The 17,045-nt window shown below is 34.5% G+C and overlaps 2 protein-coding genes across 4 annotated transcripts; one reads left to right on the top strand and one right to left on the bottom strand.

Annotated features, from left to right (window-relative positions):
* The first annotated feature begins 2,322 nt into the window (after nt 1–2,322).
* LOC18098228 (ABC transporter G family member 3) lies at nt 2,323–11,066 on the top strand. 3 transcript variants are annotated; one of them, XM_024599888.2, is made up of 13 exons: nt 2,366–2,471; nt 2,564–2,613; nt 3,425–4,030; nt 4,137–4,216; nt 5,675–5,961; nt 6,472–6,643; nt 6,919–7,032; nt 7,418–7,546; nt 8,372–8,563; nt 9,165–9,251; nt 9,655–9,927; nt 10,347–10,454; nt 10,691–11,066. In XM_024599888.2, the coding sequence occupies exons 3-13, from the start codon at nt 3,559–3,561 to the stop codon at nt 10,946–10,948; spliced, it is 2,172 nt and encodes a 723-aa protein (XP_024455656.1). In that variant the 5' UTR covers nt 2,366–2,471; nt 2,564–2,613; nt 3,425–3,558; the 3' UTR covers nt 10,949–11,066. The 3 variants fall into 3 exon arrangements, with proteins under 3 accessions (XP_024455655.1, XP_024455656.1, XP_006384936.1); XM_024599887.2 differs by lacking the exon at nt 2,564–2,613 and having other exon boundaries at nt 2,323–2,471; XM_006384874.3 differs by having other exon boundaries at nt 2,465–2,613.
* Nucleotides 11,067–12,396: 1,330 nt separating this feature from the next.
* On the bottom strand, nt 12,397–15,243 carry LOC18098229 (UDP-glycosyltransferase 86A2). The gene is given in 3 exon segments (XM_006384875.3): nt 12,397–13,587; nt 13,872–14,241; nt 14,243–15,243. Coding segments are annotated over 3 exon segments (1,467 nt in total). The 5' UTR covers nt 14,390–15,243; the 3' UTR covers nt 12,397–12,637.
* Nucleotides 15,244–17,045: the final 1,802 nt, after the last annotated feature.

Raw genomic sequence — 17,045 nt, forward strand, 5'->3', positions numbered from 1 at the left:
TATTTGTCTTTTATTTTGGTCATTTAATGTTGTTTTTCTATGGGATTGGTCATTGGTCATGATGATTGTTTTTTATGCTAGTGTATGGGGGCTTGCACTGCCGGGGAAATGTTCCATCACTCGGCTTGGCAAGATAAGATTTAGTTTTATTTATTTAAAATAATTAATTTTTTATATATATATTCCATCACTCGGCTTGGCAAGATAAGATTTAGTTTTATTTATTTAAAAGAATTAATTTTTTTCCAGTCTTTTTTTTTAATTTGATCATTTCAAATTGACTTTATTTAAGAATTGATTTAATGTTTTGTTTTGGTTGCCTAGATATAAGGTTGTCATAATGTTTTGCTCGGTTAACGCTCAGTTTGAAAAAATAAAATAAGAATATGTTTTTATAAAATAATTATAAGTTGAGGCACCAAGATTAAAAATGGAACAAATATAATGGACTAGGGTAAACAAGCAAAGTAAATTGGTCATGTGGAAGATGTCTGGTGCACTTTTGGCAACACATGCGGCAACAACCTTTCATCGTGGTGTTGGATTTCTTTCAGCAAGATCTTTCCAATGAGGTTGTTTCATAACATGTTTTTTAAGAATTTTAAAAAAAAATTATTTAATTTTTTATATTATTTAATTTTTTTAACATACTAATATTAAAAATAATTTTTTTAATATATTTTCAAAAAAAAAAAAAAACAGTCATGGAACACTAAAACAGCTGCTTAATCTGAAAACACTGATAAAAAGAGGAAGAAGAAAGATAAAGAATATCTGTGCCGTTGAGTTTTACCACCCGCGTTATAACCGTAACATCATTTCATTAAAAAAAATTGAAGCTTATCAAGATACTGTAATGTGTCAAATGACAGCATGCCACGTCTTTGTCCATTCGTGAGAGCTTTTCCTCGCCCGAAAAAAAGGGGTCTTTTTTTTATTTTATTTTCCTCTTCCAATCCAATCAGGTCTAGTCTAGTAAAGTTTGGCACTCCAACTAGATCGAACCTCGTCTGTGACCCACACGGCTTTGGGCCGATGGGTCAAAAGGAAATATTTTAAGCAATCATGCCGAAAGGGTATTCGATTTCCAAAATCATTGAAAGAAACAGTAGTAAAACATAAGCAAAATCATCATCAAATGCTTTGCCATAAAGATTTATTGGAATGGAGTAGGGGTGGGAAAAAAACCAAAAAACCGATTAAACCGAGAAAACTAGAAAAAAAATAAGCAAAAAAACCAAACCGTGAAAAAAACAGATTAAAATTTTAAAAAAACCGACCGGTTCAGTTCGGTTTCGGTTTTATAAGCTTGAAACAAAAAAAACAAACCGAACCGAACCCAAACAAAAAAAACTAGAAAAAACCGAGCCAAACCGGAAAAAAAAAAGCCAAAACCGAGTCAAATCAAAAAATTGAGCCAAACCAGAAAGCCAAACCAAAAAAACCAAGCCAAACCAGGTTGAACCGGTTTTTGTCCAAAAATCTAAACCGAACCGAAACTGGTCGGTTTGAACCAGTTTCGACTTTTTTTTAAATTTCAGTTTAATTATTTTTTTTGATAAAAATCAAAGTGAATAAAAAACAATCACCCCTGAAATATTGCATAGATATCTTAACAATTATTTTCTTCTCTCTCTTTGTTTTTCTAAATAAAAAAAATAATGCTTTTATTACAATTATTCTTGACTGCCTCTAATCATTCAAGGGCATGGATGAAGGGGACACCCTTTATTTCAAACAAGATTTTGGACTCTACAAGTGTTGCATTGGCAATATCAAACCATCATCACAATCAAATCTCAGAAAAGAAAGAAAAAGATAAAAACAAAAAAGAAACCCAAATCCAAAAAAGAGATAAAGCAAAGATGCCAACCAGACCGGAGCAACCGGTCATATCCAAAGCCCCCCCGGTTTAGCCGTTTATATTCCTGTCTTCAACTTATTAAAATCCTTAATTAAGTCTTTTTATCCATATATATATATATATAATCTTAGGAGCTTGCTGTTTTTTAATAAAAAAACTCTAACAAAAGAATTAGATAGAAAAAATTAAATTATCTCTTAAAAATTACACAGACCACTATTTAAATATAAATTTTACATCGTTTTAGTGTCTATGGGCCTTTTTTATATTATAATAACTTTTATAATTGTAATTTTTAAAAATAAATTGTATAAAAATTATAAATTATAAATTATAAATATAATTAATTTTTAAATTATAATTGAAACTATATATTAGTAGCATTTTATCACACTACTAAACCTGCCCTCAATTGAATTAATTATTATATGGTACTACTAAACCAACCCTCAATTGAATTAATTATTATATGGTGAATTAAATCTTAAGTTTATGTCATTATTAAACACACTGACACACTTCTGACACTCTCCAACTTCACTCCTTCCCTCTCTTCTCTCTAAGGAGTAAGGCTTAAGGCAGGTCTCTTATTCACATTTAGATCCAGGTTTGTCTCTTTTACGTTCTTCTCTTCTCTATCCATTGAAGTTTGTGTGCTTAACATGGGTTCTACTCAACTTGCTTACTGACTGAGGGTAGAAAGTAGAAGAAGAATACTTCAAGCAGCTACCTTCCTTTCTGTTTCTTGGGTACTCCACTGGCCTACTCTTCACAATTGTTAGGTTAAGTTAAGCTGCAAAGTTTTCATTTCTTTTTTTTCAGACTTTTATTGCCATTTTCTTGTCTTGGCTACAAAACAGACTACTAATACTAGGTACAACAAGTTTATCAAGTTTGAGACACATGATACTATTTGACAAGTTACTAAAGGAAGTATGTGTGTGTGGGTTTGCCTTCCTTTTGCTCTCTGCCTCTTTTTTTTTTTTTAATTATTATTGTATCAAAATGAGGGTGATTTTTGGTCTGATTGGTGGTTTCTTCGTTTAGTTCAGCATTTGGGTTTTTGGGGTCTCTTCTTCTTCTTTTGCCATTTTGCTGTCATTTTCTGTTCTATGAACATAAGGTATATGAAAAAAAGCGGGTTGCTTTTTGATAATCTTTTTATTTATTCCTATAAGGCTTGTTACAAATGTAATCTGATAATGGGATCTTTGTACTGTTGAAAAGTGCTGCCTTGCTGCTTATCATTGTGCTACATTATTTTTATTTTCTTCTTAAGGAAAAAGCTTCCAAGCAAGATGGGCGATGGGGTTTCTATTTGTTTTTGTTATTGTTTCATTTCAGAAGTACCTTGGGATTATATTGTTATCTCACTTAATTGGAGGCCTTTGATTTAACAATTCCCAAATGTTAAGAAAATTTACTTGCCTTTTCCTTTTCTACAGTTTCTCCTATACTTGCCTGTCAATGTTCAGTGCATAACCATGTTATGTTGGAATCTGAATCCACAATTAACTAATTGATGCTTGAAACTTTCGATTTCTTGAATTGCTGATGTAGGACCTGTTATTCTGACATGAAGATGGGGAGTTGTCGAAAACTGTGATTAGCAGTATGCACAGATGCTATTATGTTTGCGTGAAAGCGTAGACATTTTCTGATATTTTGTGTTTAGAAAAAAGTGGGATTTGGAAATGGAAGAGATACAATCTCAATCGGATAATTACAGATCTTCTTCGTCTTCAGCAAGTAGTCCTGCAAGTAGGGTGCCATCAAGTAACTTCTTCTACTTGCGGAAGCCTGGTTCAGTTAGACAACCTATCTCATTTGAGGATTCACCTGAGTGGGAGGATACCGATATTGACGTTAGGGTGGAGGAAGGAGGTGACTCTATCAATGTTGCTATTACACCAGCATCCCCATCTTTGTCAAAGCTTAATAGTGGGTCATTGCCATCCCCACCATTACCAGAGCGTGCAGTTGTTGCAAGAAAAATTGCAGGGGCTTCTGTTGTTTGGAAAGACTTGACTGTTACAATCAAAGGGAAAAGGAAGTACTCAGACAAAGTTGTCAAGAGCTCAAGTGGTTATGCATTGCCTGGGACGATGACAGTCATCATGGGTCCTGCAAAATCAGGGAAATCCACGTTGCTAAGGGCTATTGCAGGTTAGTTAGATGCCATTCATTTTTATCACCAAGTTGAAACATTTGCTTTGAAATTATCTCCATGGATGGATGCTTGAAACTAAAGAAGTGAATTTCAACACTGCAGGGAGGTTGCATCATTCAGCTAGAATGTATGGTGAGATTTTTGTCAATGGTGCAAAATCACGCATGCGTTATGGCACATATGTAAGTTATAAGTATATTCTCTTGCTATTAGATAGTTATTTCTCTAGCAATTTAAATTTTTTTCATTGGTTTTCCTCTCAAATCTGCCATCTTGATATTCATCTTTCTATGATTTGTTTCATCTTGTTCTTTAAATATGCAAGATAGATAGATTCTCTGCTGCAGTTTTGATAATCTTCTTTCTATGATTAATATCTTCTTCCTCTTTTAATATGTAAGATCAAAAGGTTCTTGGCCAATCTCCATTTAGTATATTTATCATCAATTTCTTAGTACATTACTTTGTCTCAAGGAGCTGAGTGATATAGATATATATATGTTTTGGTATTGCAGTATTATCCTATTTGTAATAAATGGTTCTGTTGGCAAGGCTGTTTTGTTATCCATGCAATTAGATTTTGTTTTATTGATTCTGTAACCATCATAAAACTGTCACCAGAATTGTTGGCTGAATTTTCTCTTGTCATCACTGAGCCAAATGCTGTACTAAGAATCACTATATTAAATGACCAATATGGGTTGTTGATTGTCACATTTTCAGCCGTTCCTTTTTGAATTTTCTGCTCTCCTTTCATCTCCATTTCTGTACAATTTTTAGATCATGTTTTATGGTTGGTATGCTAAAATACGATCAAGTTATCATAAGGAATGCATTATTAAGTTTGGCTGTTGCACAATCTGGTTGATTATGTGTCTCTTTTGAGAGATAAAGAACATACTTTCTGTACTTTACTTGCTTGCCCAAAATCTAGCCTCATATCCGGCCTATCCAGGTGATAAAATTCAAATACATCGTCATTGTCTTCTTAGAGATTGTATGTTGATAACTTTCATCCATGTCAGTTAGTTGTCAAAGAGAAAGAAAAAAAAAGTAGTCTGTACTCTATATTAGGATCAAGGCCCTAATCACAACCATTTTTTCTTACAATAGGTTTCTGTTCACTATTTTACATCGAATATATTACATGTATGCATGAGTGCGCAAGTGTGTCTGTGAACTCAGTGGAGTTATGATGGTCTTTAACAGGCATATGATGTTGTTACTGTTTTAAATTTTTTTTTTTATATCAAAATCCACCTATGGGCAGTCATTTTCATAATGTTTAGTGTTTTGCCTTTTGATGGTCCTTGGTGTCAACTTTAGCTTACATCATAATTTGGAATATATAGAATTTTTCCCTCGAATCAAGGTTGGACACTTAAATTTTTCACATCCTTTTCATAACTGGACAAGTTCTGTAACTGATAATGAAGAAATTTATCTTCGAACAGAAATTTAAAGTTGCAATTCCATGATGGAACTATGAAGAAATTTGACGGAACTAAAAGCTGTTATCTGATACCGAGGAAATTTATCTACAAACAGAAAGTTAAAGTTGCAATTCCATGATGGAACTAAAACTTGTTATCTGCAGTAAAGTTGGGGCATTTGATGTTGAATTATCTTCCAATTTGTAGGGTTTTGTTGAGAGGGAAACTACTCTGATAGGATCTCTCACTGTCAGAGAATACTTGTACTACTCCGCACTGCTTCAACTTCCTGGCTTCTTCTGCCAGAAAAAGAGTGTGGTAGAGGATGCCATCCATGCCATGTCTTTGAGTGATTATGCAAACAAACTGATTGGAGGACATTGTTATTTTAAGGGCCTTCCAAGTGGCGAGCGAAGGCGTATAAGCATTGCCCGGGAGCTTGTGATGAGGCCACACGTATTATTTATAGATGAACCTCTCTATCATCTTGACAGGTTATTGCATATTTCTCCATCCAACACCATTTAGGTTTTCAAGGCTCTTATTATTTTCTTACATTCATCCTGCATAGTGTGCTATGGGCTTATTGCACTGTTGATGTGAAGCACTCAGTCAGGGGTAGGAACATGCATCTTAGGTTTTTTTTCTCTGAAAGAACCTATATTAGATGCTGTTAGACCACTTTATGTGTGTGGGTGAATGAGAGCATCTTAAAATGTAATACTAACTCTCCAAAAAATCAGAACTGGAGGACCAAAGTTCTTGAAATGACAGAGGAAATATGACTGCATCATCAAAGAAAGTTTAACTAACTTCATATGAATTTTGGTATCAACAAGTTATTTGCCATTTTATGTGGGATCCAACATTATTAATGGCCTAACTTTTTCCATACCTGTATGTGGGTCATGGCTCTGCATTCTCTTAATGATTTATGTCTTTCTTCCTGTGAGTATTGATTGATTGCCATGCTCTATCTAATTTCATGACTTTGCCTCATTCAGTGTCTCTACCCTTCTGATGATGGTTACATTAAAGAAACTTGCTAGCACTGGGTGCACTCTAATCTTTACCATTTACCAGAGCAGCACAGAAGTGTTTGGTCTCTTTGATCGGATCTGCCTGCTTTCAAATGGAAATACCTTATTTTTTGGAGAAACATTGGCCTGCTTGCAAGTAAGGGATGCTGGGAACTTTGTTTCATTTTCTAATGAAGAACATAATGTCGAAATTAGTGAGACCCATATCATATGGCCATTTTATTGTTTAGTATCAAATGTATTCAACCAAGTACTGTGGTATTTATTTTGTGCGTCATTTGGTTGCCATGGTTGCCATAAAATATGGTATCAAAATAACTTAGTTATGCACAAAACTCCAAGAATTTTTTCTTTCTTGGAATTAAAGATTGTGTTATATTGATATTGACTGACATATTTACATTGATGAAGCACTTCTCGAATGCTGGATTTCCTTGCCCAATTATGCAAAGTCCTTCTGATCACTTCTTACGTGCAATAAACACGGATTTTGACAGGATCATTGCAATGTGCAAAAATTGGCAGGTACTTGAGTAATTATTGTTGTTTCAGTGATTTTTATTTCTGATGGCACCAAAAAGATGCTCTTAAAACAAAGAAAGAGTGAGACTGATGGTTGCAGTTGCAACACTCATATTGAGGCTGTTGCTTGAAGTTGTAACACTCATATTGCTAATAATTTCAACCTGAGGTTGAACAAATTGTTGTAGAAGTGTCGACTTCTGTGCACTTAATATTGGGGCTGATGTTTGAAGTTGTGACACTCATATTGCTTATATTTTCGACCTGAGGTTGAATGAAATGCTGTACAACTGTTGACTTCTGCGCACTTATTATTATCATGTCGATTTAGGACACTTTTATTTAGTACTCATTTTGACATTTGCTAGACATGGAATCATTGTCACAGGATGACCATGGAGATTTTTCATCAGTGAACATGGACACCGCTGTTGCCATACGTACCCTAGAAGCAACCTATAAATCATCAGCTGATGCTGCTGCAGTTGAAACTATGATATTGAAACTCACTGAAAGGGTATTGTCATTATCTCCTTGTATCACACCATGTTTATTGGTTGCCTATATACTCTGCCTTCACTGTAAGTAATTGTTGATTGTCATGTGACACCGAGAGAGACTTGTATGAATCTTGTTAGTTCCTACTTTTATAGGTTGTGGATAATGAATGAATTCATCTTTTTTTTTTCTTCTTTCTTCTTCTTCCCGCTTGGATTGCTGTGTCAATGCCATGACAGGCTGGATAATTTTTTCTGGATTAATCCTGTGACGCTTTAGTTCTGACTTTAGGATTTAGATCGAATGGTAAAGGGGGCTGGTGTATGCTGGATTAAGTCAAAATTTTACCATCATATATGTGAAAAAAGTCCTCAATTGTTTTTATGATTTTAGAACATATGACCCACAGGGTGACACAGAAATAATCAAGCTTATCCAGGTATCATTTGGTGAAGAAGAGGGCAGCTCACTGTAAATATAGGTGTAGAAATGCAGGCTATGCAGCCATGCAGCCATGCAGATGTGCTTGTTCGTGTGTAGATATCCCCCATGGGCATGTGTGTGAGTGTGTCCATGTGTACATGATTGTGTCTGCATGCAAATACAAGTTTCAGTGTAGTAGTGGATTTTCATTCCATAATTTTTTTTTATCCCAAGTAAATTTTTAATTTGAGAAACTCCTTCAACTCTTGTAATACCCACAATACACTTCCATCCAATCTTCTTCCCCTTCTTTTCATTGAAGCACAAGCTCCCATTTTTGCATTGAATAACAAACTGCAATGAAAGCATTGCTTTTTTATAGCTTTCACCAAATCTCGTCATATGTGATTCAACCCTGCAGGAAGGTCCACTTCTTAAAAGCAAGGGAAAAGCTGGCATTGCTACAAGGGTTGCTGTTTTGACTTGGAGATCTTTGCTAGTTATGTCAAGGGAATGGAAATACTACTGGCTTCGCCTTATTCTCTATATGCTCCTTTCTCTCTGTATTGGTACAGTATTCTCAGGCTTGAGGCATTCTTTGTCTTCAGTTGTGGTGAGTTCCTTAAAACAAGATCATTATTGCATCTGAATTTGCACCCTTAAGTACCCTAAGGAAGAACATGATAACTATAAGACTTTTAGAACCTGGTCATATCTGTATTTTATATCAAGTTGTTGTAATCAAACACATGATTTGAGTAAAGACAGGTCTGGGTTGGACATGCTCATCATACTGTCTGATTCATTATGGAAACAGCTATTACTGTGACTATTCCTCTAACTAACCCCAGTGCATTGGATCCTTCCTCTTCTGGGAAAAAAAATAAAATCATCTTGATAGTCAGCAGGTGAAGGTTACTTCTGCTATCACTTGGACTTCCTAGGACATGGTTCAGATGTGTAACTTAAAAGGATTTTCCTTGAATATTTTATTCTTTGAAATGCCTGATTGGCATGGGATGCATGTTATTTCCATCTATCATTCATTTGGTCAGTGGTAAATGTTCATCTTTTAGCGTGATAACAATTTCTTGTTCATCGCTGCTTCTTGACCTTGTTTTTCATTGTTTTTGTCTTCATTCATGCACATGCACATGCACTATTTCTCTTGCTCTGATACATCCGGATTTCTTATGTCCACTCCCATTTTGCAGACAAGGGTTGCAGCTATATTTGTATTTGTCTCATTTACTTCACTTCTAAGCATAGCGGGTGTACCTGCGCTGTTGAAGGAAATTAAGGTATTCTGTTGCTGTTTTGTTGGGTATTAATATGTACAATTTGTTGTTATATGGTTACATATGATATAGGAAAGTAAGATTTGGCTTGAGAATAAATGGTACTCGTTTTTTAATTGATCTCATATAGAGTTCTGTGGATCAGGAAGCTGCCTTTGATATCCTGATTGAACCAAAGACAATAAATATTATTTATTAAGTTCATTGATTATACATCATATGAACTAGGTAGAAAATAGATAAACTAAAAAGTTTAAAACTCATCTATGTGTATCATAGAAAGTCCAATATGGGAAAATTATATTAAAATGTAATCAATCCGAGTCTTCTTTTTAATCATTATTTGATTGCCCATGGTTCATCTTTCTCATACTTGATTTGGTCGACCGGGTTGCCTGTTTTGCAGATATTTGCATGTGAAGAATCAAATAGGCATTCAGGAGCACTTGTCTTTTTACTTGGGCAACTTATATCCAGCATACCATTCCTCTTTCTCATCTCCATTTCATCAAGTCTTGTCTTCTATTTCCTCGTAGGCTTGCAAGACGGATTTAGCTTGTTGATGTACTTTGTTTTGAATTTCTTCGTGTGCCTCTTGGTAAATGAAGGACTAATGCTGCTTATCACTTCCCTTTGGCAACATGTTTTCTGGAGTGTATTAACAATGGTGTTCATACATGTGAGTTTCATTATCAGTACTTTATGTTATTATCTTTGGATTGTTTTGCTTTCGCTGAGTCAATGGATGAGAAATATGTTCATGTTACACACGTGCACTTACAACTACTTTTGCTGTTGGTGTTAAATTGACCTCTCTCTCATTTAGCTGGGATATTCTAGTGTAGATAGTTCTATTGTATTTGAGTACTAAAGCTAATTGCAAAAATAAAAATAAAAATTCATCACAAATGTTCACTCAGAGCATCTTGTATGGTGTTTGATGACCTTTCTGATGCATATATGAAAGTTATTACCCCATTGGACATAAACATTCTAAACAGATCACTAAGTTGCAGTGAGTACTGATGTATATGCATATTTATATTGATTTATGAGTTGGCATTTCTTAATGTGATTGTTTATATGCGTGCCATTCAGGTTGTAATGATGCTTTCTGCGGGGTATTTTAGAATTCGAAGTGCCTTGCCAGGACCAGTGTGGACATATCCAGTATCCTATATTGCTTTTCACACTTACTCTATTCAGGCAAGTTTGCTTGTAATTGCACTCTGTTGTATCCTTCATATGAGTAGCTGTGTTTCTTTATTGACATTATGATTAACACATTTGTTATTGCTCAATCAATTCAATACGAAAACCCTGACCATCAGACACATTCAAACTTTCCTTTTCCCCCTTTAATTTTTATTTGTTGGAAGCAGTTGAAATAAGATCATATGTCTGAAAGGATCTTAGATGCCTCATTGGTCTTGATGTTGCAGGGGCTTTTGGAGAACGAGTACCTGAGAACTTCGTTTGCTGTCGGGCAAGTAAGGACCATTTCAGGATTGCAGGCACTCCGTAGTGCATATGACATCTCTCCTGATCGTAATTCCAAATGGGAGAATTTGTTGGTGTTGTTTCTCATGGCAATTGGCTATCGCATTCTTGTGTTTGTTGTACTGCATTTTTGTGTAGGGAAACATGTATCCATACTAAAGTGTTGCCGGTGTAATCGGGATACAGACAATCCTAGATGAATGGAAATTGTACTGCCACTTCTGTGCAACTAATCTGTTTTTGTCTCCCTATTTCAGTTTTACTGTTAGAAACAAAAGAACGAATTCAGTTAAAGAAAGAAAGCATTGGTCACAATAATGTCTCCCCCCCCGTAAGTTTCTCAGATCCTTCTATTTGCCAGGATAGCCTCTATTTAGCGTTTCATGCCTGGTTAAGACAGTTTATTCTTCTTTTGATTCCTTTTACCTGTTTTTATGAATACTTATCATGGTCATCCTCGAACACCTAGTTAGGTTTTATATCATAATGAACTACATAATCATGTCTCGATTTGTAACTAATCTCATTTGGTTTCAAGTCAATATTTAGTTGACTCTCAACTGCTCTCCTTTAACCAAACACATTCTTATCTCTAACATTTGTAGCATGAGTGATTCCATATGGCGTTGGATCTATGTAGGGCTCCGTATAGCTATGTGGAGCTCCATATAGAAGAAATGAACCACTTCCGGACAAATATCAACCATCATGCGTTCAACCTACTACTTTGTGGTTCATCCATATATTGCAAACATCCGTATGAATCTTTTCCTCCAAGTTTGTAATATTTTGAAGCCACCCTCCCTTTCTTCTTGGTATTGATTTTGAATTCAAGCATTGATCTCAAAAGAAAGCGAAAGAAAGGGGGAAAGGGAAGGTATCCTTACTGCAATCATGGCAATATATCAAGTCCTAACGCACCAGAGTTTATTGAAGTTCTATGATCTATAGTCTATGGAGACTTCGTTCAATATTTTTAAGAAATGGCAAGAAATACACAAATCACAGTTTCTAACTCAATTATTGGAAGGTGTGATGTTCACCATTCACTTCACAATCAGACCCCATGCGAAACCACATGTAACAATTGGGCCCATACCCTAGCAATAATGCATCATGCAAGTCACTCTGCCTGACGTTACCTCTGGCATATTGTTTTCTGACGAGCTCACCGTCAATTTGTACATGTTAATTTTGCGACAAGTCATGTCAATTTCTGCCACTTGCTTGCGATTGGTGCCTGAATATGTGGCCATGAAATTTGTTCTTGTAACTGTGTAATTGGCAGACGTTGGTTGGCTTCTAGCCTTAGCTGCAATTGTATACGTTTATTTTTTTTATTTTGAAAGTATATTTTTTTGAATTTTTTAATATTTTCAGATTTTGTTTAATATGCTGATTTTAAAAATAAATTTTAAAAAATAAAATAATTATTTTAATATATTTTTAAACGAAAAATAATTTAAAAAATAATCACTACCATAATACCAACCATGCTAATAAAATAATATATTTAGTTAAAGGTATAATTATTGGTGCAAGGTAATAAAATTACAAAAAAAAATATTAATTATTTTGAATTTTTTCATAAAATGAGTTTTTAGTAGAGTTATAATTAAGAAGATTTCTTTTTAATTAGAATGAGATATAATTAATAAAATAATTTATTATTATTATAAAGTATCTATGTATCTAATTATGCAATAAAAATAAGAGGGTATAATGCTAATTTACCATTGTACTACTACAGAGTACAGACCAATTTGCAAAAGCTAGAGAAGCTATTTGGAGCTTGACAATATTTTGAAGTGGGGATCGCATGCATGGCTTAAATATCTCCAAACGTGTTCTAGCCTTATAGGTCCTAGATGAACTGATCTGTCTACTGGCTAATGGTTTTGGCTGCCGGTGCATGCAGATCTGTCTACTGGCTTCATCTTTTCACTGATCTTGGTCCTTAGGTCCTTGACGAACCGAGCCATATTTATCTCTGACGACCCATTGCATGACAATGCATTTTCTAATGTTTTCTTCATCTCCTTGATTGTGTTCCTGAATCCGTCCTCTGATTTTCCACTCATCAACCGTTTGACATTGTAAGAAACTTCCTCTTTAGTGACAAACTTTCCATCACTCAAATTAAACCCTATCTTCCAGTCATCAACCACTAATTTCCTATTTGTGAATTGATCTGTCTGCAAAGGGAGACTCAGTAGTGGAACCTGGCACCATATACTTTCTAGTACAGAGTTCCATCCACAATGTGTTAAGAACCCTCCGATCGCTGGGTGGGCCAACACTGCTCTTTGACTGCACCAAGGTATGATCATTGCACGGTCCGCAACCTCTTCCTCAAACCCACCAGGCAGGGGATCAGCGTCATCGGAGCTCACAATATCAGGCCGAAGCACCCAAACAAAACTCACTTTGCTAAGGGAAAGCCCTTTTGCAATCTCTACGAGGTCCCTTTTTGCAACATGTGCGAAGCTACCAAATGAAACATACAAGACTGAGCCATGAGGCTTTTTGTCAAGCCACTGGGTGCAATCGGACTCGGACCACAGGCTGGTGGCCACGAAGCTCTTGGTGAAGCCATTAGGAAAAATGGGTCCAATTGCATAGCAGGGCATCTTGGCTTGTAAGGCTGACAAAGTCTCGACCTCAAGTTCTTGCACAGTGTTGCATAAAAGAAAATCTGCATTTCTAGCGTCGTTGAAGGCCTTGAAAATAAGCTGATGGCTAATGGATGTTGTATCTGTCTCTTGAAGATATGATAACATGTCCTTCGGTTCTATGGCCTTAACTCCTGGTATGTAATCTATGGTGTCCTCGCGGCAATCTAGTCACAAGATTTACCAAAAATTGATCATATACCACCATGAAGTTTTTTAAAATATCAACATTTTTTTAATAAACTAGATTAATGCTAATTTTACCGAAAGTATATTGCTGAATTCAGTTTTCAAGAAGCTCCAACAATTAGATATACGATATTTACTCATTCAATTCGGGAAGAACATGCAGTAAAATTAGTAATAATCCATAATTAATGCAAAAGACAACTCAATTGAAACAATAATATAGTATGATTGGCATGATTAAACATGGACATCAACAAGTTACCTTGACAAGCAAAGTGACCATTTATCATTAGAAGATCCATATGATAATACAAGGAAAACACCAAAGCCGGTTCTGTCCAAAAGGAAACATATAGCAAACCAAATTTCTTTGCAATCTTTGATGGCCATACAAAAAATGTATCGGCAATCAAGCATCGAATACTGTCATCAGACTTTACAATCTGACCCACCACCTCATCCACATGGGCCGAGAACACATGCAATAGGGCTGCCGTGAATTGGTCAAAGTTCAACGAGCGGTCGAACCCAATAGGAAGCCCATCGGAGACAGTTGTATACCGAATATCAAGGCCTGATTCTCGGACCTTGGCGAAGATGTCTGGTTCACTACTGGGCTGAGCATTGGAGGTTTTGGTGATGGATGGCCTGGGTGTTGATGAAGGTGATGGTGAAGCCTTGAGATGCCAGCTTGATGGCAAGGTGAACTGCTGGGATGACATGGCCTTGAAGAGGAAAGGGTATGAAGATGACATGGGGTTTCTTGTGTGTCTCTGCCATATTTCTATGAGGGTTTTGTTGCAAGGAGGAAGAGGGAGGGAGGGAGGGAGAAGGGTTTGTTACAAGAAGAGAGAGATGGAGATTTATGGAGAGGTTGTATGTATGGAGAAATCTTTTGGCTATAATCACCGGGAGAGAAATAAATATAAAGAAAACAAAGAAATAAAAAAGAGAAAATTAAAAAAAATAGAGAGAATTTTATAAATCAAGCAAGCACTTCCAAAATGCCAGGGATTAATGCCGGTGGTCTGTGTCTTTTTTTCCTATTCTAGAACTGCCCCTTGTTACCATGCCCACCGTCGAAGTTGCTAGCTAGAGCCGCCTTCAATTAAGGATATACCTCGAGAAAAAGCAAAAAAGAGGCCGACGGAATATGATTGGCAGTGCAATTCAAGTGTTTCGTCAAGGTGGTATTTTTCCAACCTATGAATACTCTGGGATGATGATACTTTTGATTAAACAGAGCTTTTGCATGCATATAAATTTGGCAAGTCCTTTTCAACTCCTTTTTTTTTTGTTTTTTGAGTGAAATCTTTTGAACAAAATTGAAGTTTCAAGATAAAAACAAGCATCTTGAAGATGATCATCCAACCTTATGATTACGTACATCAGAGGATCGTGCAGCTAGAATTAATTAAGATGCATATGCACCAATGATGAGACCAGACTCTTCATAACTGCTCGTCATCTCAGCTAATCGACATATAGGTCCGTTAATGACGTCTTTTTGCAGGCATATATGGTGCTTTGATCCGTCAGTCCCTCTTTGATATATCGATCGTTTTGTTTGTACTTATCGACTTTGAATTCGCTAAGATCGAGGTGGATGTAATGGTAACTAGGCGCATTTAAAATACTTTTATTTAAAAATATATTAAAATAATATTTTTTTTAAATAAAATTATTTTTAATATAGGATATCAAAATAATTCAGAAATACAAAAAAAATAATTATAAATAAAAAGATTTAAATAAAAAAATACAATTTCAAACACGTGTTTCTTGTCTCAAGTTTTGTGCTAATTTAAAATTTTTTTACACTGTGCTTGTAAGGAAAAAACTCAACAATTTATAATGATCTTTTGGATTAGTCATAGTCATTGACAGGGACGGCGATGGAGACATCTCCGTGGAGGTTTGTATGCATGCGCGCCAATAATGGCAGGTCATAGGGTGACACTATTCACTTTAATTAGGTTTTTTTTTTTTTTTTTTTTTCAAATCGACCAGTTTAATTTAGTTTTTCAGTTTCAGTGCAGTTTTTAAAATTATTTTATTCGGTTTTAATCGAAAACTGAATAATGTGTGTGTTTATGTATACAAGTATGTATGTATGTATGTATGTATGTATATGATTTAACATTAAAAAACCATAAACTACGACCTTTTTAGTTAATCGTTTCTTCTTCTTTTTTTCATTTTTTTTTTAATTTTAAGCTAATTGCTAAATAAGTTATTATATTATTTCAATACCAAGAAATTTTCAATACCAAAAAAATCATCGACCAAAGTTTTTATCGAAACTTTCCAATTTTTATGGCTACAAAATAATTCAGTCAAAATTTTTTATTTTTATCAATAAATACTGATATAATCACAAATATAATAAAATAATTAAAAAATAAAAAGATTTTATATTGGTGAATTCATCGCCAAAATGACTTATTATCAATAATCGATGAAAGTACCAACAATATATTATGTCGCTATATTTCATCGGCAAATCTGTCGATAAATCTAAAAGTTTTATAATTAACCACATCTCTATTCTCTCCTCCTCCTTCTTCCTTTCTTTGCAAATCAAAACAATAGTCTCTCCCTTCCATTTTGGCACAAATCTAAGTTCTATCATTATAAATTTCAGCCACCCAATGTTCTACAATGTCAACATCATTTTCTTGATATAATTTTCTCTAAATACAATATACACCCAGTAAGTTATTGTTTTAAGTTAATGTATTATTGTTTTTTTAGTATTTATAGTGTAGTTCGCTTATATATTTTAGTGTTTTATATTTTTTTTCATAGAGAATTAAAGTTTGATCTATATTTTAGGGTTTGTTTGTGATTTGGACAAATTTGAATTTGTTAGTAATTTTATGTAATGGATTTTGATTTTATAACTTAGAGGTGTTATATTGAAAGAAATTATGGGTTATTTAATGACTAACAATCATATTTTGTCAATTTTATTGTGAAGTTGAGAATTTTGGAGAAATTATTTTTTTTTGTGGAATTGATATTAATTAAGATTGAATAACTTTGAATTGAATAAATGAAATATAATTAGTTGGGTTATAGATTACTTGCCATTAATTGGATTTATTTATTTGATATTTTTACACATCATTATGTTTTTTTTGTATAAAAATATTAATTGATTATTAGATTGTGAATTAATTTTTTATTACCAAACTTAAATTTTGAATTGATTGTTACCTTATTAACAAATTATGTTAGCATTAATCTATATAGGTTTTCTAAGTAATGGATAATCGTTCATGGATGTATCTAGATTCACCTCAAGGGTTATATAGGGAAGATTATTCTAGAGGGGTTGAGGGTTTTATTGATTTTTCACTTTCAAATCCGAAGAATATTAGTGAAGGGAAAATTAAATGTCTATGTGTGAAGTGTAAAAACAAAAAGTTTCTCC

This window comes from Populus trichocarpa, chromosome 4, assembly GCF_000002775.5.
Source record: "Populus trichocarpa isolate Nisqually-1 chromosome 4, P.trichocarpa_v4.1, whole genome shotgun sequence".
NCBI lineage: Eukaryota > Viridiplantae > Streptophyta > Magnoliopsida > Malpighiales > Salicaceae > Populus > Populus trichocarpa.

Coding starts and splice junctions, on each gene's coding strand:
- LOC18098228 (XM_024599887.2), top strand. CDS start 3,559: ATGGAAGAGATACAATCTCAATCGGATAATTACAGATCTTCTTCGTCT. Junction 4,031..4,136: donor GTTGCTAAGGGCTATTGCAG/GTTAGTTAGATG, acceptor TCAACACTGCAG/GGAGGTTGCATCATTCAGCT. Junction 5,962..6,471: donor CCTCTCTATCATCTTGACAG/GTTATTGCATAT, acceptor TGCCTCATTCAG/TGTCTCTACCCTTCTGATGA.